General features: G+C 36.2%; 1 protein-coding gene across 1 annotated transcript in view; it reads right to left on the bottom strand.

The window, feature by feature from the left end:
* LOC109719335 (nuclear pore complex protein NUP107) overlaps nucleotides 1980-27146 on the bottom strand; it is a 44847-nt gene continuing 19680 nt past the window's right edge. The window contains exons 12-24 of the mRNA XM_020245935.1: nucleotides 21161-21249; nucleotides 20952-21083; nucleotides 19024-19146; nucleotides 11040-11138; nucleotides 10760-10951; nucleotides 10502-10676; nucleotides 10233-10389; nucleotides 7936-8138; nucleotides 3553-3694; nucleotides 3326-3486; nucleotides 3068-3184; nucleotides 2393-2466; nucleotides 1980-2171 (exon numbers count right to left, since the gene is read on the bottom strand). Coding sequence (XP_020101524.1) covers nucleotides 2096-2171; nucleotides 2393-2466; nucleotides 3068-3184; nucleotides 3326-3486; nucleotides 3553-3694; nucleotides 7936-8138; nucleotides 10233-10389; nucleotides 10502-10676; nucleotides 10760-10951; nucleotides 11040-11138; nucleotides 19024-19146; nucleotides 20952-21083; nucleotides 21161-21249 — 1740 coding nt within the window. The 3' untranslated portion in view covers nucleotides 1980-2095. The remainder of the gene's footprint in view (nucleotides 2172-2392; nucleotides 2467-3067; nucleotides 3185-3325; nucleotides 3487-3552; nucleotides 3695-7935; nucleotides 8139-10232; nucleotides 10390-10501; nucleotides 10677-10759; nucleotides 10952-11039; nucleotides 11139-19023; nucleotides 19147-20951; nucleotides 21084-21160; nucleotides 21250-27146) is intronic.

Below are 27146 nucleotides of genomic sequence, written 5' to 3'. Positions count from 1 at the left end.
TTGACATTTAAAATTTTTAAAATTGTTTTGAAATTTGAAGTCTTAATTTTCAAATTTCATTTCAGACATAAAATTATGAAGTTTAAAATTTAAACTTTACAGTTTAAAATTTTAGATTTTAACTTTCAAAATTTTAAATTTTGAAATTTAAAAAATGTTTAAAAATTTTAAATTTAGTATTAACATTTAGAACATTAACTTTTCCTAAAGCAGAGAGTGGGAAATGCATTAAGGAGGTGTTTGGCCTAGCTTCTCAGAAATGATTGAGTTCAAAATCACTTTTGAGCTCAGTAGAGCGTTTGGGAATGACAGATGGAAAATCTGATTCTGCTTTTTAGAATCAAAAAACTGATTTTGAACGCTCCAGAATCAGAAGCAGAAAAAAATTACTTCTCCAAAACTGATTCTGATTTTGGACTCAAACTTCAAATTTTTATTTCTATTTTAGATTCAAAGTATAAATTTAACATTAAATTTAAATTTTGAAATTTTAAATTCATATTTGAATTTTTAAATCTCAACTTTTCAAATTTAAAATTTACATTTTAAATTTTCAATTTAAGTTTCAAATATCTAATTTTAAATTTTAAAATTAAAAACTTTAAATATTAGATTTAAGATAAAAATTAAATTTTGACATTTCAAATTTTAAAACTTAAATTTTAAATTTTAAATTTTAAATTTTAAAATTACAAATTTTAATTTTCAAATTACAAAATTCTAAATTTTAATTTTAATTTTAAATTTCAAAATTCAAAATTTAAATTTTAAATTTTAAAATTCAAAAAAATTTGAGTTTTGAAATTAAATTTTAAATTTTAAATTTTGAATTTCAAATTTCAAATCTTAAATTTTAAATTTTAAATTTTAAATTTAGATTATAAATTTGAAATTCAAAATTTAAATTCAAATTGAAAAATTAAAAATCTAAATTTAGATTTGAAATTTTAAATTTTAAATTTTAAATTTTGAAATTTCAAATTTATTTGTTGTACAAACTTGAAATTTAAAAATTATACTTTTAATTCAAATTTAAATTTTTAATTTAAATTCAAATTATAAATTATTTTAAAATAAAATTTAGTAAAAATATAATATATGCAAGTATCAAAAAAATTTTGCCAAACAGCTTTCGAAAATCACTTCGAAAAAATCACTTTTATCTAAATTCAGTCAAACGCTGTACAACTTTTCACCAAAATCAATTATCCAAACCAAAATCACTTCTGCAGAAATTACTTTTCCAGACACGAAAGTGTTTAATCGCCGCCTATCCTTCTCTGACGCGACAAGAGTAATATTGTCGCTGGGCAGTAAACAATGCTTATACACAGGAGTATGAATTTTTTTCTCCCTGCACCCGGAGTGTGAATTTTTCTGCGAGTACAGGAATGGCTATGGCCTATCTATCGTTTAAAAAAGCAAAGAAGACGTGCACCTAGTGCAGAAAGATTTTTTCACACCATGCATGTAAGGACTATAAACTCAGTGCATCAGTATGAATTTTGCTCCTTCGGCATCCTCTGTGACATCCAATGGCTGCGGCCGTGCCATTCATTATGTACTTTTTTGTAATGTAAATTTTTCAGCACTAGCGGTGCCGTCCCAGGCCCACTACGCTGATACCAACAACAGCATGAACAATTTGATCATTTTTCTATTTTTGATCTTTTCTTTTCTTTTGTTTTATATTGTTTTTGTTAAACTGTTCTGGCAGCAGCGGCAGCTACAGCGGCGACGGCAGCAGCGGCGGCGGCGGCGGTGGCCGTTGGAGCGAGCAACCTACCCTCCGCGCAACACTTTCAGCACAATCGAGCAGAGGGAATGTGCAAATTTGCTTGGAAGACTTCCAGTCTGGGGAGGAAATGAGTGTGCTACGCTGCCGTCATATGTTCCACCACCGGTGCATCAGTAGGTGGTTCCAGTCAAGGGTTGGCGGGGAGAGCAATTGCCCGTGCTGCCGTCGGTGAACTTTTTACTTTTTTTTTTTTGTGAAATTGTTGTATCTGTTTAAAGAGTGAAACTTTTACAGCACCCAACCGGGCTGCAACGCGGTCTGAGACCGTGCCCTATGGACATCTTAAGTGGGCTTTCATCATCCACATAGACTTAATCTGGGTAAACACCAAGAACTACTGCCACAACTATCATGGAGGTATCCTGGTTGTACCCTATGTGAGCAAAAAGTTTGAAATTTTAATTTAAACTAGGGTGTCTGAAAGAAGTAAGGTACAAAACATGATGATCCAATATGCTCATTACCTGATGGCTACCATTAATAAAATAAATACATCGAAATGTACAACCACCGTGAAGTATAAGCATTATCCAAGACAAAAAAAGCACCATGGAACCATATACTCGCCTAAAAGGTTCAATTGTATGAACTTACCCATCAGCTTCAGGATGTTCTTCCTCAAGCTCCATTTTAGATAGTACACATTCCCTCTCAAATAATAAGAATTCCTGAAAACAAAGGCATTTTTATCTAATTATTATTACATTCTCCCTCAAACAATAGAAATTTCAGAAAACAAAAGCAATTTTGGTCTTGTTAATATTACATTTACTGTCAAAATATGAATTCCTGAAAACAAATCATTCTTTTCCAATTAATTTTCTGCCAAGTCAATGTAAAAGTCAATGTAAAAGATGAAGTACAAGAAACAACAAAAACATTGGAACTTGCAAATAAGTACATACGACGGGATTTTTAGTGCAATAGTCCTCTTCTAAAATTTTATTTTAAAAATAAACCTGGTAAATTTTTATTTGTAGATATAGTCCTATAAAAGCGGTGAATGGTTTACCGCTTTTACAAGCGGTGAACCATTCACCGCTTTCTTTCATTTTCTCTTTGTTTTTTTATAATTCTACGAATGGTAAAAGCGGTGAATAGTTCACCACTTTTACTGTTTTTCTACTTCTAAACAGAAGTTATGAATGCGGTGAATCATTCACCGCATTTAAAGGTCTATTTTTATAATTATTTTTTTAAGAAAACTATTTTTATAATTATAAAAATTGATAAGATTAGTTATAAAAAAAATTCACATACGACCTATACCTGCAACTGGTGCTGACTAAACAACTGCAGCATTCCAGACTCGGATGAAGCAACTAATTCAATTAATTGATCATGATGATCGAGTCTATCGCCGGCTTCTGCTAGAGAAATAGACACCTAGAAAATACCAGAAAAAATATCAAAATGAAACAAGTACATGCGCCAAATTGATAATCTAGAGTCAAGTGGCAAAAGAGCTGTTAATAAATCAAACAGAAAAATGAAGGATAACAAAAATTCATTGAATTTTTGGCACACCTGCATACAACGGAGAATGATTTCTGGTAAACAGCATCTTCGACAAAGCCCTCTAACAATATATGTAGCAGGGCTTCCTACTGAGCCATCTTCATCAGAATACCAAGCATCCAGACGAGATATTTCCATTGTAACTCCAGCTTGGAATCGATTGAGCTCGCCTGCTATAAAGACTCAGTACCACTGATAAAGAAAAGAAGACAATTCTATTTTTAACATCTCACTACCTTTAAAACCAGCTGCCATGACAGTAGCAAGGATACCACCGTCATTAGCTTCATGAAACCCTAGTCCATCACCACTTACTGCTACACAGCGAAGTGCAACTTCTATATAGTAATTATTGGTTGAAGAAGTAGTAACTTTGACCTGCCCATCAAAGAGTTGTTACAAATGTAAACCTGTAAGCTCATATGATAAAGATATCAGAATACTCAACTGGAAATTGCTAAACTTAAAGCCAACAATCTACAAGAACAATAACCAAGTGTTACGACATATTTAGCATTATTCTTGATATTAGAAAACTGTATATTACCATTATATACAGAGTAGGATTATATAGTATCTAATCCCGCTTGTATTCTTACTATACTAGGCTTTGTTACTATATTTGATATATCTCGTATTATATATTTGCATAAATACAACCCAATAGGGTACGCTCTTTTGCCCTTCTTACATGGTATCAGAGAGGGAACCCTAATTTAGGAATATCGATCCGTAGCCACCATCCACCACAAATCTCACCTTCTTCCATAGGTGTTCTTTTCCTTTTGATGTTCTCTCTCCTTATCCTTGGATTTCTATCTCCCCGGTACTGCTACAGTACTGGCGCTACAGTACTGCTGTAGTTGACGCTACAGTACTGGTGCTACAGGGGCGTGCCGCTGTCTGCTTGACACCAAGGTTTTAAGTGCCCGTCGGCACGGGCCGTATCCATCGTGCCGTACTGTGCCAACAAGATACCGGTATGATACAGATCCCGTGCCGATGGCACAGCTCAAAACCCTCTATTCTTTAAATTAGTAAGTAATTTTCTCAATAAAGTTCAAAAGATATGATAAAAAGACATAATAAATAGTTAGAATATTTTGATGCTAAAGAAAATACATATTTCATGCTATTATGCGTCGGCACACAAGAATTTTTTTGACCGACACGCATCGGCACGGCTCGGCACGCACCGTGCCGGCAAGTTTCTGACACGGCCCCGTGCCACAGCACTTAAATCCTTGCTTGATACGGTACGGCATCGGCACGCTTCCGTGCCGACACATGGTACGCTTTGGCACGAACTTATTTCAGTTTTTTTTTTGTTTCAATAAGCTCTTATAATGTAATTTTGAAAGATTTAATCAAATAATTATAAATATTTATTATATATAGCTTGATATACTCATCAATTAACATACTTTTAAGCTTTTTTGTATGTAAAGTATAACTATACCTGATGCAGAATAGAAATTTTTACATATTAGAATTTTTAAAATGCAAAGACATCTTTCTTTCTTTCTTTTGACCATATTACAGTCTTTCTTTTATAAAATACAAAAAAAATTATTTTAAAATTTATTTTAAAAATTATTTTGAAAAGTATTTGAAAAATTATTTTCTAATTAATTTTTTCAAAAAATTAGTAGATCTATCAAAAAAATAAATGTAGTATCCTTGGTTTTTGGGTTGCTTGTGGATCTTAGCATCTGAGATTTGGCGACATATCTGGAGTGTCGGGACAAATCGGAGTCGTTTTGACGCGAAATGGACGCAAAACGGACTCGACGTGAGGCGAGAGTGGAGTTCTAACGCTGAAATCCGCAAAGTGCAGAATTTCAGTGTTGAGTACCGGTACGGCATTGGGCTGGTACTGGTACCCTGTGTACGAGCTTGCGGGCTGAGAGACCGAGTACCGGTAACCAAATCAGGTACCAATACTCCAGCTGTAATTTGAGTTTGTGAAGGGTATTGTAGTCATTATGTTGGTGGATAAGATTGCCATATGTTGGTGGATAAGATTGCCACCTAAGCATCCATATCCTTATCAACTTAATTAGCTGAGAACTTCTCCTTTTCTCTCTAATTTAATCGTTGGCATGGTGGAGAGCGCGACTCGAGTTCGGGAGATTTTCGACGTCGTTTTGGAGGGTCGTTCGAGCACGTGCAGGTCGCGGTTGTGCCGTTGGAGGCCGGGCGAGCGCATGTTTTCCTCTCTTTTCGACTTCTCGCCGTAGTTGGACTAGCGTGTCGAGGTGGGTTGGAGTTTACCGAAATCGTCGGAATATCTTCTAAGTTTTAGCATTTGTCGACATGTATCATTCATTTATCTTCTTGCTGGTACTTGAATTCATGAAATAGTGTTTAAATCTGAATTTGGAGTTAAGCTAGTAGTTTAATTTTACATGTTGGACTTGGAATTGACTTAGGAGAAAACATATAGATCCTACACTGTCACTTTCTGAAAAATTACCAGATTTAGCTTATAAAGCTGTTGCGCCTTGTATCCACGCTGTTAGTGCGTATTTGATACTTAGCTTTTGAAGCTGTTGCGCTTTGTATCCACGCTGTTAGTGCGCATTTGATACTCAAATAGCTTCTGAAGCTGTTGCGCTTTGTATCTACACTGTTAGTGCGAATTTGATACTCGGATAGCTTTAGGCGCTGTGATTCTTTTGTATCGCCCCTATTTGTATGCGGTGGATATCCAGATTAGTGTAAGATGAGTTTACGCTCGTGCTGGAATGCCGAGCTTATTTTACAGTAATGTGTAGACTGTTTCGGACTATCGGGTGCCGTCGTGGTTGACGGTGGAATCAGATTGCTGTTTTTGCATCAGATTGTGCCAAGGGCAAGTGAGTTTTGGTTGTTAGACTAGTTAGACCCATTTACTTTGATTATAGCCTGTGAGAGCCTGATTGAGCTCGGTAGAGATACACTTGCATACTCGGTTGGGTAGCGCCCACCAGTGCCACTCCGGAGTCGGGCTTTGTGCGTTTGCGTTGAGGTCGCAGTGTCCAGTTTGGACTTGCACTTCACCAACTACCCAGCGTGATGGTGGTTGGTATAGCTTCGACGGGCGGGACGAGTGCGTTCAGTCCCTAGTGAGATTGGGTCAGAGATTGCATTTTATTTATATCTACAGATAGCTAATGTGGGTTAGCGTAGTATAGTAGCATATAGCTGTAGAGTTTTTCCAGCTTCCTTTACTATTCTTGAACATACCTTCTGTAGACTTAGTAGGTGAACCGTTGAGGTCGGTAGCGGTACCAACTGAGGACTACTTTTTTTTGCAGTAATTCTCACACCCAGTTGTTAACCCCTTTTTGCAGAGCCTCCCTCTTCGGCTGCTGCTGTTGCAGATCCTGATCGTGGAAAGGGAGTAGCAAGTTAGATTCCTTCCTGTTTTACTGCTGATCTAGAGGAGTACCAACTGCAGGTAGTGTTGATTTTTTGTTCTTGTACATACTGATGTAAAATCCTCGCTGGAGCGAGTGATTTTGTATCTGGAGACTGTATGTATAGTGAACCGTTGTTATTTATATATGGTTTCGTTTATGCTAGCAGCTCTATACTACTAGTTGTAGTTTTGTATGATTACAGGTACAGGTACAGTTATCGCTTCATATACAGGAAAAATTTTTTTTGTATACGACGGATTTGTCGGCGTGCCCGGAAAAACGAGTAATCCGGGGCGTGACAATAAAGCAATAAATTATATGACAAATAAATTTAAGTATCAATTGATTTAATTTAGCTTTTAATTTTATCAGTATTTTCAATCTTCTAATGCAAAAAAAAAATTATATTTGATGTATCTCAAAATTTATTTATTGAGTTCGATTTCGTTCCCTTGATTAGGTGACAAATTTTGATAAAATAATTTGTGAAGAAAAAATGGATATCTGTGATGGAAGCAGGGAGCTCGAGGGAGGGTGCAGGGGGCGAAGCCCCCCGCGGTATGGATCGGATATGTAAATTAAAAATTTGCCTGTATATTGTAATGTCTTTTGGGGGGTGTGGGGTACCCAGAATGCTTCGGGTACCCCAAAGAACAAAACAAAAAAAAGGGCAAAAAGCAAAAAAAGAAAGCAAAAAAGCAAGAAAAAAAAAAATCCAGCACAGTGCCGTCACGGCACTGTGCCACGGCACACTGCGCCATCCCGCACTGTCTCGTGCGGCATGGCGCAGTGTGCCACGACACGGAAGGGGGGGTCTAAGACACCCCCCGTACGGTGCCCCCTTCTTAGGGGCACGGTACGTGCCGCCCCATGCCGTACGGCATGGGGCGGCACTCTGATTCTTGCTTAACATCCTAATCCGTGAAGTATGATGATCTTATAACCGATCAGCAAGCTTTCTCTTTAGCATATATGTATATAGTAGTAAATAAAAACAGCAAAGGCAGTTCTTTCTTCTAATTGTCTGCCATATGTTCATGTGACAAACTATTGAAGTTAGGCGATTCATTATAGGGACTACAAATAAATATCACTTTGAAAATTATATCATGGAAATATAATTTGTAGATTGTATGGCAGTTTGGAGCTTGGACTATAAAATTTTCCAATTAAAAAGGCAAGTTTGCAAAGGACAGTCAAGGAAATTAAACTTACCAACAACTGGCGTTTTAACACATCTTCTTCACTGACAGAAGAGTAGAGTGCACTCGTCAAAGCAGTACATAAGGTTGCATCAGGGACAACACATTCACCAGAAGGTAGACAGAGCATTGCAGTAGCATGCAATTCAAGATAAATATGCTCCGTATCATCATATAAACTATTCAGAGCTGCATTCAACCATGGTCTTTCTTCTCCTAAAAAATAAAAAATTTAAAAATTTAAAAAAAAAAAGGAGGAATGGAAGCATTAGAACTGAAACAGTATGAGCATTTTGTTTTTGTTTTTCTCTTCTTCTTTTTTTTCTCTTTATTTTTTCAAGAGTGGGGAACTCGGCTCCCTACACCCATAACCCCAGTCACCCAACTGGGACTCAAACCTACATCCTCACCCAACCCCACCTCATGGCTCAGTGGTTTGGCAACAGTTTCAGAATTCACAATGACAAGTTGATCAAAGCAATAATGTGTTCGAGGTAAGGTGAATAAGTTCAACCTGAACTTAGATTGCACATTGTCAATTTACTTTGACTTTTGAGCGGACTTGCCATTTAATTTGGATTTTTGGATGGATTATCACTCATATACATTAGGTAGATCATATAAGAACAGGATAGAATCAAATTTCTAAAAGAAAGCTGGTTAGGAAGCTGTGAGGAAAAGAGTTTTCTTAAATTAAGATCTTGTACTATTACTAGATTAGAGCGGTCTGTCAAGTAAAAAGATTAATGCAGATTAATACCCCTACTGAAAAGCTGATACTTTTTAGACTCTCATTGTTGTTACAAGAACGTAAGACTGGTGCAGCCACTAGCCTAAACTGCTGCAGCAGAAAAAGCAGTTCAGAGGGTCAATTTCACATGAAATCAAAGGTATTCTACAGCAATTCTGACTCACTATCGTATTCGAGAAGAGCAATAATCAATCAGGTAACTGCAACTCACCAGTCACCACCTCTTCAAGTAAAGTCTTGTTGGAGTCAAAGGTTCACAATTAGGAGCACAGGAATAGCTTTTAGTGCAGTGGATGGGGACTTCTGGGCCACAAAAGTAAAAGCTACAAATTAAAGCTTCTACTTCCATAGTAGAGGGTTTTTAGGGGTTTCCAAAATGCTAATGCTTCTTCATACTGCTCAGATCGAAAGCCTTTCTTCAGAACTTCAGTGAGGCCAAACAAGCCCTTCATCCCAAACGACATGACGTACTTAAGGAGTAACACAAAATCAGAGATGCCTACGAACAATTTGAAGATCCATTGTATGTAGAAATCTATCAGGACCCAGATAAGACTAAACATGATAATGAGGACAGGAACAAAGAGAACTGGAGAGCCACTTGTAAATCTAATGGAAGATACCCTACAAATCACTAATTTCCACTACAACCACCAGTCAAAATCAATAACGATGAACGAGAAGGTTTTTTTATCCTATAAAAAATTAGTAAAAAACATTAAACCATACAAATTTTGGTGCAGAGGCAGGCAAGAAAACATCAAAGTATCAAACAATTGGTAGATGATACAGTTCTGGGCATGTAAACAAACGAAGCAATGTAATTTGAAAGCGATGTTAAATTCAATTTGACCAAGTTGAGTTCTGCTGAGCCTTATCTAGGAAGTCACAATCAGTTCATCAAAAATGCAGAAAGTACTGTATACAGAGAAACTTAAACTACAACAACCTTTACTAACAAGTACAGTTCAATCATAGGATGTTATACAAATCTCACTACTTCATGGACTTACGCCAACATTTAACTGAATATAGCTCAGAAAAAATATTTCTAAAGTTTGTAATCACGGGAGAAAACAAGTAAATCACTTTCAAAGTTGCTATATATAATATTTCTCCATTTATATGCAGGTTATCCCCTTCTACATATTAGTTGGGTACTTGGGTTATTTTTCAATATCCCTTCAGTCTTTTGGAATACAAACCAAATACATTTTGTTACTGAGAGGGGCATAATGGTTTGCATAACATCCTTCCGAAAACCAAGGCACATGCTCCAAAGTAGCAAAATTTTCACTACAAAAACAATGGAAATTGCTTGCTAAGTAAGAGTGCTGACGAAAAAGGGTAAACTGATGATTACAGTTTCAAAAGAGAAACAGACTTGCAACCTAACTTTTATTTAAGTAACACACACAGATATTGTCACATCCGCAGAGTACAAATGACATCAATAATCGGTTTTCTGTATATTTCTTTGTAGATGATTGCACCCAACCTAGTAAGAGTAAAAAGTTTGCTTGAATTTGAACAACTGGGAAGTATATTGGTGAACTTACTAAGTAAGAGAGACAAAGATGAGCTTAATGTTTCTCCAGCAACAGCAATAGCTCTATCCTTCTCTTCAGATGAAAGCCCAATAGGAGAAACAGAAGCATTCTTCAGCTCAATTTCAAGCCAGTTCCGATATGTTGCATCACATGAGTAATATTCACGCTGTTTGTTGTCCATTGAGGTTAATTAAATCAAATAATGAAGTAACAGAGTATTTGGAAACAGGATCTTGAAAGGAAATATTATAAGACAAAAGAAACAATAGAGAGCATACCCAGTCCTCAAACTCTTCCAAATTCTCAGATACCTCAAGATCCTCAAATGAAAGTAGAGTATCTTTGGGCTGTTTCAAAGGTTCTGCAAGAAAACCTAGTACCTTGTGTGCTCCTATTGGTAATTTGGGAACTCTCCACATAGATATTAAAGCAAACTCCCTAAATAATGTGTTGCTAAAATGCAGAAGAAGAAACAATAAGAGAAAAGTGGAAGCACATAAGTAGACTGTAAAAAGAATGAAACATAATTTAGATACCTATGAATTAATGCCCTGATAAGTAGTTTAGCACTGATTATTTCAAAATCAGGGATTGTAGATGGCGGAGTGAAGCAAAGCCACTGAATAACCATGGCTTTCTGGAGAGATTGCAAGCGATGCTGCTCAGCAACATCAGACAAATCCTTGTCGTGTTTAGCGGGATTAGTTTGCCGCGATCTTGAAAGGACCCTGCTCAAATGCATCAAGGATTTGGCCATCAAAACACAGATGTCTGTTTACTCTTTATGTTTTTATTGAATCCACAATAGCAGCTAACCTCTCAATTATATCTTCAAAAGATGCCTTAGACTTGTCTTCTGAGGAGAACGGCAAGTACTCAATAGCAGAGAGGAAAAGTTTGTACTTTACATGAATGCTGTAGGACATAATTGCAAAATTCTGTTAGAAGTATATTGAGGGGTAAAAAAATCAAATTTATAAAATTAAAACGAAGTCATAGGTAATGACCTACCAAATTAAATAAAATATAGACCATAATAAAAAAAGTTACTAGAAATAATGTCAAGAAAAAGTGTTTAACTTCACCACTCCATCAGTCTGCCACTTTGCCCAACTCTCCGATTCTAACGGGATTTTTTTCCCCTAAAAAAAAAATTATGCCTCTCCATCATATGCAATGTGATTTAGGGAATTCAAGGTGACTATGGATCTATGACATCTATTCATCTCAGGATTATAGATAAAGGTCTTAAGCATAACAGTTCAGAAAGCTGAAGCATGAAAGCTAGATAAGCATGAAAGCAAGTGCCCAACACAAGACATGCCAACCATGCCCATTGCACAACCTACAACCCTTCTATTCTGCTATTCAAGCATTTAGAAGATCCAAACTCATCGAAGTGGATGGTCAATTAGGGGAAGTTTGATATCCTAAATTTGTAAACCTTATTTTTCAACAAAACTCAGAAATTTCGCGATTTTTTGACGAAATTACCGATCAATCTGATATTACTTTTGTTTCACTATTCTTACTTTTTAATCATTGATCAAGTTACTTTCATCTATAATAGTGCTGGCTTTTGTTTCTTCCATCTAATGCCAAATATATAACGGAATATTAAATTGAGATTTAGATTGTCTTGTGGACTTTTTTGCACAGTAACCCTAATAAAATTTCTAATTGGCCAAATAATCCTTTCAAAATTTTATTTGGGCAACTAACCTAAGAAACACGGTGAATCCTTCACGTCTTTAGAAAGCGGTGAATGATTCGCCGTTTTCATGTTGTCATTTTTTTTTTATATGTTGTGAGGATGTTTTTGTAGGTTGTTAAGATTGTATGAGGATTATTAAATTTTTATTTATGGTTAAAATTATATAGATAGGTTGTTAAGATATTTTAAGTTGTAAGAATTATATGTGATTTGTTGAAATCTTTATGCGGTTGTTAAGATTATATATCGGAATAAAAAGAAACAATAAATCATTCACCTTTTATACTTTAAGAGAAAGGCGGTGAATCATTTACCGCCTCTAATAAAAAAGAAAAAGACGGTGAATGATTCACTGTCTTCTAAATTCTATTAAAAAAGGTAAATGATTGACCGTTTTTCAGTTGGATAAAATAGGGTTATTTCAACAAATAAATTGTTTAGAAGATTATTTAGCCAATTATAAATTTTTAAAGGGTTAAAATGAAAAAAATCCCTTGTCTTGTCCTCCATTCTTTTATACCTATAGTTAGATAATTCGACTATCCTGCAAGGCAACGACAAGTGTTAGGCCCTAAGAGGGAGTCAAACTTAATGGTGTGAAGCAAGGATTAAAGTGTCCATCGGCATGGGCCGTATCCACCGTGCCGTATCATGCCAGCAAAATATCGGCACGATATAGCCCCTGTGCCAATGGCACAATTCAAAACCCTCTATTCATGAAATTTTTAAGTAATTTTCTCAATAAAGTTCAAAAGATTTAATAAAAATACATAATAAATAATTGACATATTTTGTTGCTAAAAAAAAAAAATTTCACGTCATTATATGTTGGCACACATATTTTTTGTGAGCGACACACATCAGCACAGCCCGGCACGCCCCGTGCCCGCAGGTTTTCGGCACGACCTCGTGCTACGGCACTTAAATCCTTGGTGTGAAGTTTCTTCTCTGTCTTTTCTAATTTCTCTCTTACAAATAATTTATAAAGCATAAAAATGAGTTGCCCCATGTTCTGCTAAAGTCCAAGCTCTACTCACCAATTAGGGTCACAGGTTGCCTTGAGTCTCAGAAGACAATTGTAATACAAAGCTTTCCTGGTTTATTATAAATGACCCAATCTTGATCAGAGAAGAAACCAAAGAATAAACGCATACACTAAAGTCCGGTTCAAGTCCCTATTTATTGCTAGCTCATGCTTCCACAAGAGATTTAGCATCACCACCTCCAACTTCCCTACGTACCCTCTTCTCACCCTTTCTTCTATGTACTATACTTACTATACATTAAATGGCATCCACAATGAAATTACTTTCATGCCCCTATCTCATTGCTCGCCACATAGGACTTTACCTACCTACCCCTCATGTAGTTAGGGATGCCTGCACGAGGTGTATAGACATATATACACATATACCTATACTCTTATAATAGAGATTTTAAAATCTTATTCACTAAGGCTTCGTTTAGTTCAGAAATTAGTAGGAACTAGTTATACCGAGGATAGGTAAAAGTATGGATTTTTGTAAGAACAATGGTATTTTTTTGTTTGGATGAAAATGTGAGTATAAGCTAGGACTAGAAAAATTATGTTTGGATGGTTATTGGGAATAAGAGAAATAGTTGATGGTTATAAATAGAAAATGATGATATTACCCCTTTCATTATATTTGAAATTAAAATTTTAAATTTTAAATTTTAAATTTAAATTAAAATTTAAAATTTTAATTTTAAAAATTTTAATTTTAAAAATTTTAATTTTAAATATCAAATTTTAAATTTAAAACCAAATTTAAATTTAAAAGATATAAAATATCAAATTTAAAATTAAAAAATTAAAAATATCAAATTTAAAATTTAAATTTTAAAATTTAAAATTATAAATTTTAATTTTTAGATTATAAATTTTAAATTTTAAAAATTTAAATTTAATTTTAAAACAAAAAATTCTCTCTCTCTCTCTCTCTCTCTCTCTACCCGGGGCTAGGAACAAGTTGTTCCCACCTATACCCTAGGAACAAGTTGTTCCCACCCAATGAATTTTTGTTTGGGTACAAGAGGGGGGATAACCCCCTAATCCTCCCTCTTGTACCCAATCCAAACGCCTCCTAAGTTTCTTTTAGATCTTTAAACAACGTAAATTGCTTCTATTGAATCAAATATATATTTTAGAACATAAATCATTTACTATAAGGTATGGTGTATGGAATACTGTACATCATGTGCAAGCCATAGTTTCTTCTCTCTTTTTCCTTCTTTCGATTCTTGTTGGGAATTATTGCCTGCACCAAGTGTACATCTCATATACACCAATAAATTTGTACAATAGAGATGTCAAAAACAAAATATAATTAATTCAATTTATTTTATAATATTAAAATCTTATATGGAAAAAAATTAGTTTTCTTGAATATTATTTTGTTACAAATTAAATAATAAATCATTCTCTAACTTTAATTTTTGAAACTACTCATGCGTAGATAATAAGATTTTGTAATGCATTATATTTTTTATTGTTTCTAATTGGTCAGGTGCTCTTTTACCTTGGAAAATCATACAGTTACCTCATGGGGAGTTAGCTAAGCCCATGAATGATATAAATACTACTATTGCTTTAGCTTTACCCACATAAGTTATTTAAATATTATAAATTACATCTATTGAATTATATTTCAAATTACAGATAATAGTTGTGAAATACTAGGCAGTATATAAAAGTGGAATACACCAGGTTCATGCAACAGTTTCTTGTCCCTCCAATGCATTGTTATCAATTTACAAAAAGCAAACATCCCTCAACTATTTGCCAATTTGAAATGGGTACTTCAACTTTCACTTTTTTAATCAAATTTCTTGACTAAGAATACTAGAAAAGCTAATAGAACTACTAAATTTAATTAAAGTAATTACAATAATTTAATTCTAAAAGGTTAAAAGTTAAGAAAATATTAATAAAAAAAACTAAAGTTGAGGGAATTTGTTTTGTTAAGTGAATGTTGTAATACAGTAAGCTTCACAAATTATGTAAAAAAAAAAAATTAAATGAAACAATTATCAATTAGATATCNACAACTACAACATAGTTATGCAGTCTACTATGTCCAATCACGGCATGAATGCAATCCACTTATGCTATTCATGTTACAACCCAATCGACTAGGCCAACTTGCCTAAGATCTCAAATCTCAAAGGTCCTAGACAAAGAGCTACCTCGCTCCTTGCCCGACTCAATCTCGAAGGTCCTAGGCAAAGAGCTACCCCGCTCCTCGCCCGACTCAATCTCGCTCTACTAAGTACGAGCTACTACATAGTAATGGAATATACACATGCTACTATGCCTTTGTAATCATGGAATGCATGAACATAGCAATGATATTCTACTAATCATGATACTATGCTTCAACAACAATAGAAATGAGCTACTACATAGTGATGTATCTACAACATGCTACTATGTCTCAACAATAAAGAAATGAGCTGCTACATAGTGATGTATCTGCACATGCTACTATGCCTCAATAATCCAAATGAATGAGCTACTACATAGTGCGTCGTGCAACTATGCCTCGATAGTATCCAATCTCATGGCTAACCCGAAGGTTGCCACCCTGGGGTTAACCCCGACTCACTTTCAATCTCATAGGTGAGGAGAATCTGCACTCGCACACCGAGACCGTCTGCGGGACAACTACGTCTGCCCCTAGTGAAGTACTCCGGAGACTCGTGCTTCGTTGGAGCGACCACCGACAAGTAAGAACAGACTAGTGAGTATGATCCAATCCTCACAAGAGGATACCCTATCTACCAGGGTCAATGTGCCTCTGCTGCACAATACCAAATGCATAATCAATGCCTCAAATGCACTAATGCCAAATGCATAATGTCTACAACATGACAATCGGAAAAATCTACTATCCCTAGGTTCAAATGCCATAGTGTTTCACTACACTAGATTTGATACCACTCATTTATGTCATGATGTTATATGTGTCTTAATACACTAAATCGACATGCCACTCGTCAATATTATAGTGTCTTTGTTACACTAGTCCAAATGCCACTCGTCTAAGCCAATTACATGTCCAAGTTCATCATCATTCTTGTCACTATAGGATTCTTGTCACAAGACCCCATCCTCATGCAACCTAAGATCAAGTGTCAAGCCCACAATGCTACACAACCTAGGTAACATGCAAGGAATGGAAATGTAATCATCTATTAATCCTATAATGCACAATATATCAACATATAGGAATATGATCAAGATATAGAACTTAGACATAAAAGGAAGCTCAGTTGCTTCGGGATGACACCCCCCACCTTTTATCGCATTCCGATTGCTTGTCGACACTTACAATCGGCCTCCCGCGGCACCCGTATCCGGCACGGCCAGATATTGCAACTGCATCTCAACCGTGCTCTGCTTCGCAGCCCCGAAAATTAATGGTCTTTGGTTATGTGCCACGATGCTTCAAATCTGTTTTCATGAGTATACGATGTCGCCTCGGCCCTCCAGGCGGAAACGAAGCCTAAACGACCGTTTCTTTAATAACTTTACAACGGCTCGACGAATCGCCGAACCGACTTCGCCAACGCGTTCGTTTACCTTGCAATTAGGTTTATGAAGGGTCAAATTAGATCAAACCCCACCTAATTTGTAAACCCCCATTTTCACACCCTAGCCTCAACATATGCTCCAAACAATCCAAATATTAAGGATTTAACAAGCTAACTTCACATTAGAGGCTATTAGAACACTTAAACTTAAGGATTAAGCCAGATCCCAAAAGCTTACCCCAATGTGAACGCCGCAACGAAAACATGTCGCTCCAACGAGCGCACGAAAGCTCAATCCGTCGCCTCCAACGCGTTCGCAAGCTCGATCTCCACCAACGCCGCGAATTTGGGCGAGAAATATAGAGAGATAAGAGAGATATTTAGAGAGAGAAAGAGAGGGTTTCTCTCTCCTTCACCATGTGCGTGTGATGCTTGTGCTGGCTGCAGCTGAGGAGGAAGAAGAAGCCTAGTAGCTTCTACTTATAGTCAACACCTCAATAGTAGCATACACTATTCACATCAGGCAGCTCCAAATCTGATATCTTTCGCCGGAACTTCCTGAATATCCGTTTGAGCTCAAATCTGACAGTCATATTCGGTTTTACTTAAAGAGTCCAAAGAAATTTTAATATTTCAGTTTCGACCCCGTTTGGTCACCGAAAGCTGTACCGAACTGTAATCTTTATCAGATAACTTTCGGATTTTATTTCTCACTCTACGAGTGTCAGAAAAATATGAAACTTTAAATCTAGCCTCATTAAAATATTTCTGGCTTATTCTCCAATTTTCATAATTTTCTGAGACTGTGCATTTTCTGCTAATTTATCTGCCCCGTTTCTTACAGAAAATTCTAGATCTTCTGTTTTCATCCCGATTTCAATACAAGTCACTTCTGACTTATGTTTTACTTCTCTAAATCCAATAAAAATAGTATCTCATACTATTTTTATTTATTTTCACTTTTATATTTAAAATCCGGTATGTTACATTCCGCCGCAACCTCACCGGAACCATTTAAATGTACACCGTAACTTCATAGTTTTAAAAGTCCGGTACCTTACAGTTACAGTGAATATGTGACTAGTTGGGAGAAAGATAATAGGATGGATTTCGAATTGCAGTCAGGCTTAACAGTATATTCCAAATACTGCAATCAAATAACTTTTTGAGTTTCGGCTTGCCCAACGTATTAAACAATACCAATGGAATCAAGATCAAGTTTGAGTGCAACCCAAGATATAGTTTATTGGACCAACTTAATGAACCACATTTTAGAGAACTCGAACAGTCAGACTAAAACAAAAAAATATATTCCATGGATCTATTCTGAATTGATAGAGCCAACTAGTTTAATGGCCCAACATATTAGTGTAATTGAACAAAAGTCCAGACCAGACTGTTTGACTTAGACATGAAATAGAATAGATCCAACACAGTTAACTTGATTGGACCTGACTTGAATGGAATGAAACTAATTGACTTCAGTTAAAAGTAGTTCTGGACCCAACCCGTCTCGAATGAAACTACTTAGCTAATTTATTCTGTTTATGTAACTGATAGTCTAGGAACTAAATCATAAAATAAGCCAAAACCTTTTTTGCTTTAAGCCCAATTTTAGCAATCCGTGAGAGATTGAATTTCTTTAAATGCCTAGCATGTGATGCAGATCAAAGCATCAAATGGCAAATTTATCCCAGTTGAATAAATTAATTTTAATTTTGTAGCTTCTTTCACAATGCTCTCTCTATACATTCATGCTGCTGTAACTTTATTTCTTTACTGAAGCATGTTGAAGTTAGATCGGATGCGTCTTTTTATTGTCAAGATGCATATTTTTTGCCTATTTATATAGAGATTAGTCCAGTATGCCGCATCTTATTTATCATTTTGTTGCAAATTAGATGTGTATGGGATGATAAGACGTTTTCTTTATTATCTGAGAAGCAGGTATTGGTGTCAGTTTCCTCTCACCAAAGTTCTCCTATTAACGTGAAATTGATTCTCATTCCATTCTGATTACTTTTTTTAGAGAAGCAACATATTTGAGAATGGAAGTTTCTGCTGATTTTTTGAGAACTTACAGCATTCTGGAGCTATCAGAGACTGGCTCCTTCGCACTTCACAGTAGCTGTTGGTTTTTTTCTATTTATTTCTTAGATGGATTCAATATGAAGTTACTTTCTGGAATTGGATGTTGAGAGATATTTTGGGGTTAGCATAAGAATTTTGATTTCATTCATTAGTATTTTTATTGCTCTGAATTTGATGGAGTATAAATGTTTTTCCTTTCAGCATTAATGCCACTTATTATATTAGAATGGCACAGATTAATGCCATCGATAAGACAGAACTAAATGAATGTCAAGTCCGTAATCAACAATTTGTAGTGGCACTCACTTTTGTTTTTGATAGAACATTCTCGCAGGTTGTAACCAACTAAGTGGGAACTATAATAACCTTACGCAAAAATTTAAATTAGAAATCAACCACCTAATAATCAACAATGTAGAATAATGGATAAATTAACATTACCTGCTATTTAATCTATGTTCCATCATTTCAACAAACAGATCAATGCAACGATGACGGGAAAGCTGAGAGGCATATATGCCAACCAATTCCTCTTGCTGTTTAGAAAATAAAAAGATTGCATACCTGAAATTCCAACCATCAGTTATTGGCAGCAAGCAGTAAGTAGATGCACCAAAATCCTACAGTACTCAGAAACTGGTAATGCTGACAGCAATAGATTGATGTACACTAAGCACATATCAAAATAAATAAATAAATAATTGTTCTCCACGGTGTATAGTAAAGAAGAAACACTTAAAACGAATAATAAATGCTTGGAGCACTTCAAAACTTCTGAACAGTAAAATCATAGATGTATGACCTCAGAATGTGAACACTGCATAAAGCAGTACTAAAAAATAACTTGAAAAATATATTAACTAAACAAATATTTAAAAAATGTCAAACCAATTATATTTATCAATTCAGAGAGACACAAAATAGGATTACTGTTAACATATCACTGCTGAACTATGGTTGAATACAGTTTTTTTTAAAATTTTGTGATGAAATAGTTGAATACAGCCAAATTTGCAAATTTGTATGCATCCATATTTCACAGGTACGTCCCACAACTATAGAATGGACAATTGAAAATTCTCTACAGATAAATATATTTAGCTTAGAATAACTAATTCAAGCATAACAAAGAAAGGTGATTTTAATGTAATTTGCATATTGAGAATACATAATATGGACTTTGTAGCCAGGTGTTCAAAACAGAAACAATACTGATGATGTTCCAGAAGATCTCAGTAAAATATTGGCAGCGAGACACGAAGCTTTGATTTAAAAAGGTACAGATAAACTCTCCTGCCAAATACAAACTGCTTATATGAGCTCTTCAGCATGATTACTTGTGAAGAAAACTCAAGAATTGTTGTTGAGATATAAAGTAACAGTAGCTCAAGACGGTGTGTCACTAACACCAGATAGACCAAAAGAAAGACAAAGAAATATCGCTACTCTTTGTAAACACTAGCATATGCAGCAATTAAACTTTTGCAAGAAAAAGAGGAAAAAAAACATAGAAAGATCAATATAAGTTTGGAATAAACAGCAACTAAAAGTAGAAGATTGTGTAACGATTTTATATCAGGACAAGATCCACTTGCGTGATTTAGTATCTCACTCTCTTGGATCCGAGGAAATCAATAACTTCCAAAATGAATTCGAATTCGGATCATCATGTAATTTAGTATCCGAAAATTACTACTCAGATCTGAGAAAGTCAATAACTTCAAAAAAGAATTGGAATTCAGGTCAGGTCAGTTAGATAATTTAATATCCAAATCTGGCTCAAACTGGATACATATCCAAATTCCAATACGTGTCCACCCCTAGCATCAGCTCATGGCAGATAATACATTATGATAAATAAGGATCTCAAAATGTTTGATAATCTTTGATACTGTATGAAGTTTGAGAAGCAGCTATTTACTTAATGTACATAATTTTAAAATTTTAAAAAATAATAATAAACGAAGCGGGTAGCATGCTACCTTTCTCTCTCAAAAAAAAAAAAGAAAAGAAAAGTTTATGTTGGAAACATCACTACAAACCTACACCAATAAATTAACTTTTTGGAATAGCTTCTAAGTCCAAAAAAGGCCATTGTTTTGGGCTTCAACCAATGACACATAATTAACAAAATGGTGTTCAAGTTGTTGTGCTACGAATCAAGATGGCCTAATAGCTAGAATTTAGACAAAAAATAAAAACATCCTCTACCATAAAACAACAGAAAAGAGATACACAAGTTTGACAATTCATCAATATGTCACTTGTATCCTTTCCTCAAGATGAATATTAGAATAGAACTGCAACAAAACAACGTACATTTAACAGAATAATAACATACCGAAAGACGATGAATTACAATTACTTACATGTGAAGAATAAGATCACCAACATTCACAAGCTTCTCATTGAAGGCATCCTTCATTTCATCATCAAGAAGATATCTAAGGACAAGAACTACATGTGCTCCAAAGCGTATCAATTGAGGATCACAAATGGACCTAAGTGAAGAATATTCAACTTCAAAATAGGTGGAGAATATTAGTATTTCCAGCTTTTTAAAATTTAACAGCAGTACCTTGAAATATTGTGATCATCTTCTGAAGGCGATACCCATGACCATAGAAGGTCAAGGAGATTTGCAATATCACCAACCATCAGATTCATCTACCAGTATAACGATGTTAAAGTGGGAAAACAGAAAAAAGAAAAAGTAGATAGTTTGCAAATTCATTTAGTCAAGGAAACATAAGGATGTATACAAAATGCCTAAATGTAGTTTGTCCATTCAAATTTCTGTTACGACATATTTAGTATCTCATGCTATATGAGGATACTATATATTACGACATATTTAGAGTAGGATTATATGATATGAGATATCTAGTTATATTGTTATTATATTAGGCATTGTTACTATATTAGACTCATCTCTCGTACTATATAACATCATCAATAGAACCAATGAGTGTATGCTCTCTTACCTTTCTTACATGGTATCAGAGCGGGAATCCTAATTTGGGGATATCGATCCGTAGCCACCATCCAGCACAAATTTCACCTTCTTCCATAGGTGCCTTTTTTTTTGGTGTTCTATCTCTCATTATCCTTGAACTTTTATCCCCCCGGTACTGCTACAGTACCGCGCTACAGCACCAGCGCTACAGTACTGCTGCTATAGTATTTTGCGCCTCCTAGAGATTCTTCTTATCTCGTTGGTGCTACTTGCTGGTGTCGCCTGATTGATCTCAAGTACCGCCGGTTCATCCCGGGTTCAACTCTGACTTCTTTTCCTCTTTCCTCTGGATCTGTGATTACTTGGTTTATTTTTCAGATTTGTCTCTCTCGTGGTAACATGTCTTCCTCTTCAAACCTACCAGTGGTTAACATCAAAACTCTCATACCACTTGAACTCGTTGATTCCACATATTTGATGTGGAAACAAATTCTTCTTAATGTTTTGGAGAGTTTTGGTATTTCATCGCATGTGGACGGTACTGGTACTATACCGCTTCAAACTATTGAAACTTCTGACAAGAAAACAAGTGCAAATCCAGAATATCAAAATTGGAAAAAGAAAGACACCACTATACTCTCATAGATTAATGCCACCCTTTCTCTTAGCATATTACAGATGGTCGTTTCTAGTTCTCCTAAAACTGCATATGATGCTTGGAAAACTATTGAAGCATATTTTCTTGATAAAACTGTTTCCACGGCTTTCTCTCTAAAGTCCGAATTACAAAGCATCAAGAAAGGTTCAATGAACATAAGCGATTACATGCAAAAGATTAAATCAATTGGTGATGCTCTACAAGCGATCAGTGAATCTCTCGGGTTACCAGAAGCATATAGGGGTTTTGTCAGTGCCCTTAATACACATCAACATAAGCCTACTTTTGAACAACTTCGTCCACTTCTAATGCATAAGGAAACTAAAGTTCAACGTCGTACTAGTTTGACGACATCACCAGCCACTCCCACTATCGATGGCGAAGCTCCTTATGCAAATCGTGGATGCGGAAGCCGTGGAGGTCGTGGAGGTAGATATCACGATGGTTGGGGACAACGCGGTAGATTCAATTCATATCCTGGTCGTGGATCTCCTGGAGCCTATTCGCATTCTCAACCTAATAATTCTGAACCCTATACTCCGACCTATCAACCTTACATTCCGAAATCTAGCACACAATGTCAGATCTGCGACAAGTTTAATCATTCGACTCTTCAGTGCAAACAACGTTTCAATCATTCCTTTATTGCAGATGATCTTCCTCAAACCTTTGCTGCTATGAACCTTCATGAACCTAGTGAGGAAGTGTGGTATCCTGACACCGGAGCATCTAATCATATGACCACAACTTCTGGTATTCTTTCAACCTCTAAACCTTATAAAGGGCATGAAAAAATTCTTTTTGGTAATAGAAATTTACTTGATATTACTCAGACAAGTGAAACCCCGTTGCATTCCTCCTCTAAATCCTTTACTCTTAAAAATGTTCTTATTATTCCTTCTATTAAGAAAAATTTGCTTTCCGTACGCCAGTTCTGTCATGATAATAATTTCCTTTTTGAGTTTGACTCTTCTGGTTTTTCTGTGAAGGACAAGGAAACCAGGACGGAGCTCCTTCGATGCCCTAGTTCAAGAACATCACTCTATCCACTCTCTTCTAAAGTTACAAGTGTCGGAAATAAGCAACAGCTAGCACTGGTTGCATCTACGGTTGATAGTGATATTTGGCATAGACGGTTAGGTCACCCTAGTTTTTCTGTTCTTTCTACATTCCTTAAAAATAATAAAATTGTCTCAGATTCTATTTTTAAATTATCTGTTTGCAATGATTGTAATATGGGAAAACATGTCAAACTTTCGTTTAATGATTCAGAATCTCAATCCGCTTTTTCCTTTCATATTGTTCATTCGGATGTATGGCAATCACCTATTCCCTCACTCTCTGGCTACAAATATTATGTTATTTTTATTGATGATTATTCTCGATTTTCTTGGCTTTATCTTTTAAAATCTAAACACGAAGTTTTTGACAAATTTTTGGAGTTTAAAAGAATGGTTGAAAACATACTCCATAGCTCGATAAAAATTTTCCAGTCCGACAATGGCACTGAATTTGTAAATGAGAAGTTTTCTACTCTTTGTTCACAAATGGCATTATTTACAGATTTTCTTGTCCTGATACTCCTCAACAAAATGGTCTTGTTGAGAGAAAGCATAGGAATTTATCTAACGTTGTTAGAAGCCTACTTTTTCAAGCTTGTTTACCTCCTTGGTTCTGGGCTGAGGCCATTCAAACTGCCGTTTTTCTTGTGAATAGAATTCCATCTCTCACTGTTTTAAAAGGACGATCGCCATATGACATTCTGCATGCTTGTGCTTCTCCTAACTTGCAACGTTTTAAGAATTTTTGGATGTTTATGTTATCCCGATGTACAAGACATTGCAGCTCACAAGTTCGATCCCCGGTCACTTCCTTGTGTCTTCTTGGGTCTTTCTGACAAACATAAAGGATTTCGTTGTCTACATCCAAGCACCGATAAAGTCTTTATTTCTCGCCATGTTACGTTTGTTGAACATGTTTTTCCTTACTCTTGTCTGTCTAAATTTTCTTCTTCCTCCTCGTCCTTATTTTCCAACTTGCAAATGTTTCAAAGTTTTCTCTCTAATCCGCCTTTACTGGGTGAAAGTCCTGCCACTCTTGATGCGATTTCTGGCTTCTACTTCACACGTCCTCCTCCTGATATTGGTTCACACACATCGGTTTCACCGTCTGAGGATTTATCAATATTTCCTTCTAGCTTGCATTCTGATACTCCACAGGTTGGTCCCGAGAATGTTGCCACTGTTGTTGGTCCATCTGAGCTCCGGGTCTATACCAGACGACACGCCAGCCGGCCTGCTGCTCCTTCTCCATCTGCTACTGATGTGCCACCTACCTCCTCTGCTAATCCACCTTCTCAGCCTGTTATTGTCTCCTCTCCTTCATCTTCTGTGGCTCGCTGTCCTGCTCGTACCCATTATATGCTCACTCGCTCTATGACTAGGGGTGTAAACGAGCCGAACACGAGCGAGCTGAGGTCGCGCTGTGTCGATTAAACGAGCGAACACGAGCTGGCTTGTTAAAGTATCGAGCAAAAATTCAGCTCGTGTTCGCGACTCATTTATTAACGAGCGAACACGAGCTGGCCTCCACGAGCTGGGCACACCAGAACAATAAATTAAAAATGATTAGATTTAAATATATATAAAAAATAAATTTATAAAATTTTATTCTATAGACTTTGATACAATAGTTGAAACTTTACATATAATGAGTCTTTTATAATTAAGCTATATTTCTATTTTTATTTTCTAAAAATTAAATAATATATATTATATATAATTATATATTTATATATAAAAATATAAATATAAATTAAATTATATATAAAATATATGTATTCGAGCTGTTATCGAGGCCAACACGACGCGAGCTGACCCCAGCTCGTGTTCGCTGTTTATTAAACGAGCTGAAAATTCAGCTCGCCGTTTCGGCTCGTTTACTAACAGCGATTCGATCTTGAGCTCATTTCAAGCGCGAACAGCGAGCTGGTCGCCCGAACAGCGAGCTGGATTGCCACCCTTATCTATGACTAAAGATTCCACAGGGTCTACTTCCTTACTCGCTTCTGCCCATTCTACTCTTCCTACTGAGCCTACTTCTTTTCATAAGGCTTTTCAGGATGCAAGTTGGCGTGCTGCCATGGCTGAGGAATTTAATGCCTTACTGACTAATGCTACTTGGGATCTTGTTCCTCCTCCTCCTTCCGTTAATCTCATTGGATGTAAATGGGTATACAAGGTAAAGCAGAAGGCGGATGGTTCTCTTGAGCGTCTCAAGGCTCAACTTGTTGCTCAAGGTTACTAACAACAACGAGGTGTTGATTTCGATGAGACTTTTTCTCCCTTTGTCAAGGCGACCACTATTTGTAATGTTCTCTCCATGGCTTTATCCACTGGTTGGTCTTTTCGACAACTTGATGTGAAGAATGTGTTTCTTTATGGAACTCTCTCTGAAGAGGTTTATATGGCACAACCATCGGGTTTTGTGGACTCCTCTCTTCCTCATCACGTTTGTTGTCTCCGCAAGGCAATCTATGGTCTTAAGCAGGCCCCTCGGGCTTGGTTTCAGCGGTTCACTTCATTCTTTTCTGAACTTGGTTTTGTCAGCAGTATCGCAGATCCCTCGATGTTTGTTTCTCATTCCTCTTCTGGCACTCTCGTTCTTCTTTTATACGTTGATGACATTATTATCACTGGCAGCTCCTCCTCTCTTTTGGAGGCTCTCATTGTCACCCTACAACGTGAATTTGCTATGAAGGATCTCGGGCCGCTCCATTATTTCTTGGGCATTGAGGTTACTCCGTCTTCTTCTGGTCTTCATCTGACTCAGCACAAATATGCGCATCAACTACTTCAACGCCATAGCTTTCTTGATTGTAAGCCTGTCTCTAGTCCTCTTTCTCCGGCCTCTTGCCTCTCGTCTCATGAGGGACATCTTCTTGACGATCTTTATGTCTATCGTCAGCTTGTTAGTGCTCTCCAGTATCTCACCTTCACGAGAGCGGATATTTCATATGCTGTCAACTCTGTTGCTCAGTATTTGCAGACGCCTCGTGAACCACATATGCAAGCCGTCAAGCGTATTCTACGTTATATTCGAGGGACCCTATCTTATGGTCTTCCACTCTCTCGCTGTGTCAATCCTTCTCTTATGGCATTTGCCAATGCTGATTGGGCTGGTTGTCCCGATACACGTCGCTCTACTTTTGGCTATTGCGTCTTTCTCGGGTCCAATCTTATCTCCTAGTCTGCTAAGAAACAGCCCACCATTTCTCGATCCAGTTCTGAAGCGGAGTATCGCGCTGTGGCATATACGCTTTCTGAGACAGTTTAGACTCGCCGTTTACTCCGTGACCTTGGTGTTTTCTTATAGCACTCTATCAGCATCTATTGTGATAATCTCAGCACGACTTATCTTGCGGCTTATCCGGTTCTCCATGCTTGAACGAAGCATATTGAGCTTGACCATCAGTTCCTACGTGAGAAAGTCCAGTCTGGTGATTTGGACTTGGTGTACATCTCTTATGATAAGCAACTTGCTAATATTTTCACCAAACCTTTGTCGCCTTCTCGGTTTTCGATATTGCGGCTCAATCTTCGCAGCTGACCATCGGATGCTTAGCTTGCGGGGGGATGTTACGACATATTTAGTATCTCATACTATATGAGGATACCATATATTACAACATATTTAGAGTAGGATTATATGATATGAGATACCTAATTATATTGTTACTATATTAGGCATTGTTACTATATTAGACTCATCTCTTGTACTATATAACATCATCAATAGAACCAATGAGTGTATGCTCTTTTACCTTTCTTACAACCTTTCTTACAATTTCCCCTACTAGTAAAATTGATGTTCGAGAGCCAGTAATTCATAACCATCCTGCTCAAATTGCACGGTAAATATCCAACTCAATTTCTCTTATTCAGCAATAAA

This window comes from Ananas comosus, linkage group 13 (assembly GCF_001540865.1).
Source record: "Ananas comosus cultivar F153 linkage group 13, ASM154086v1, whole genome shotgun sequence".
Taxonomy (NCBI): Eukaryota; Viridiplantae; Streptophyta; class Magnoliopsida; order Poales; family Bromeliaceae; genus Ananas; species Ananas comosus.
Note: the sequence above shows the minus strand (reverse complement) of the source record. Positions and strands in the feature narration are given on the sequence as shown.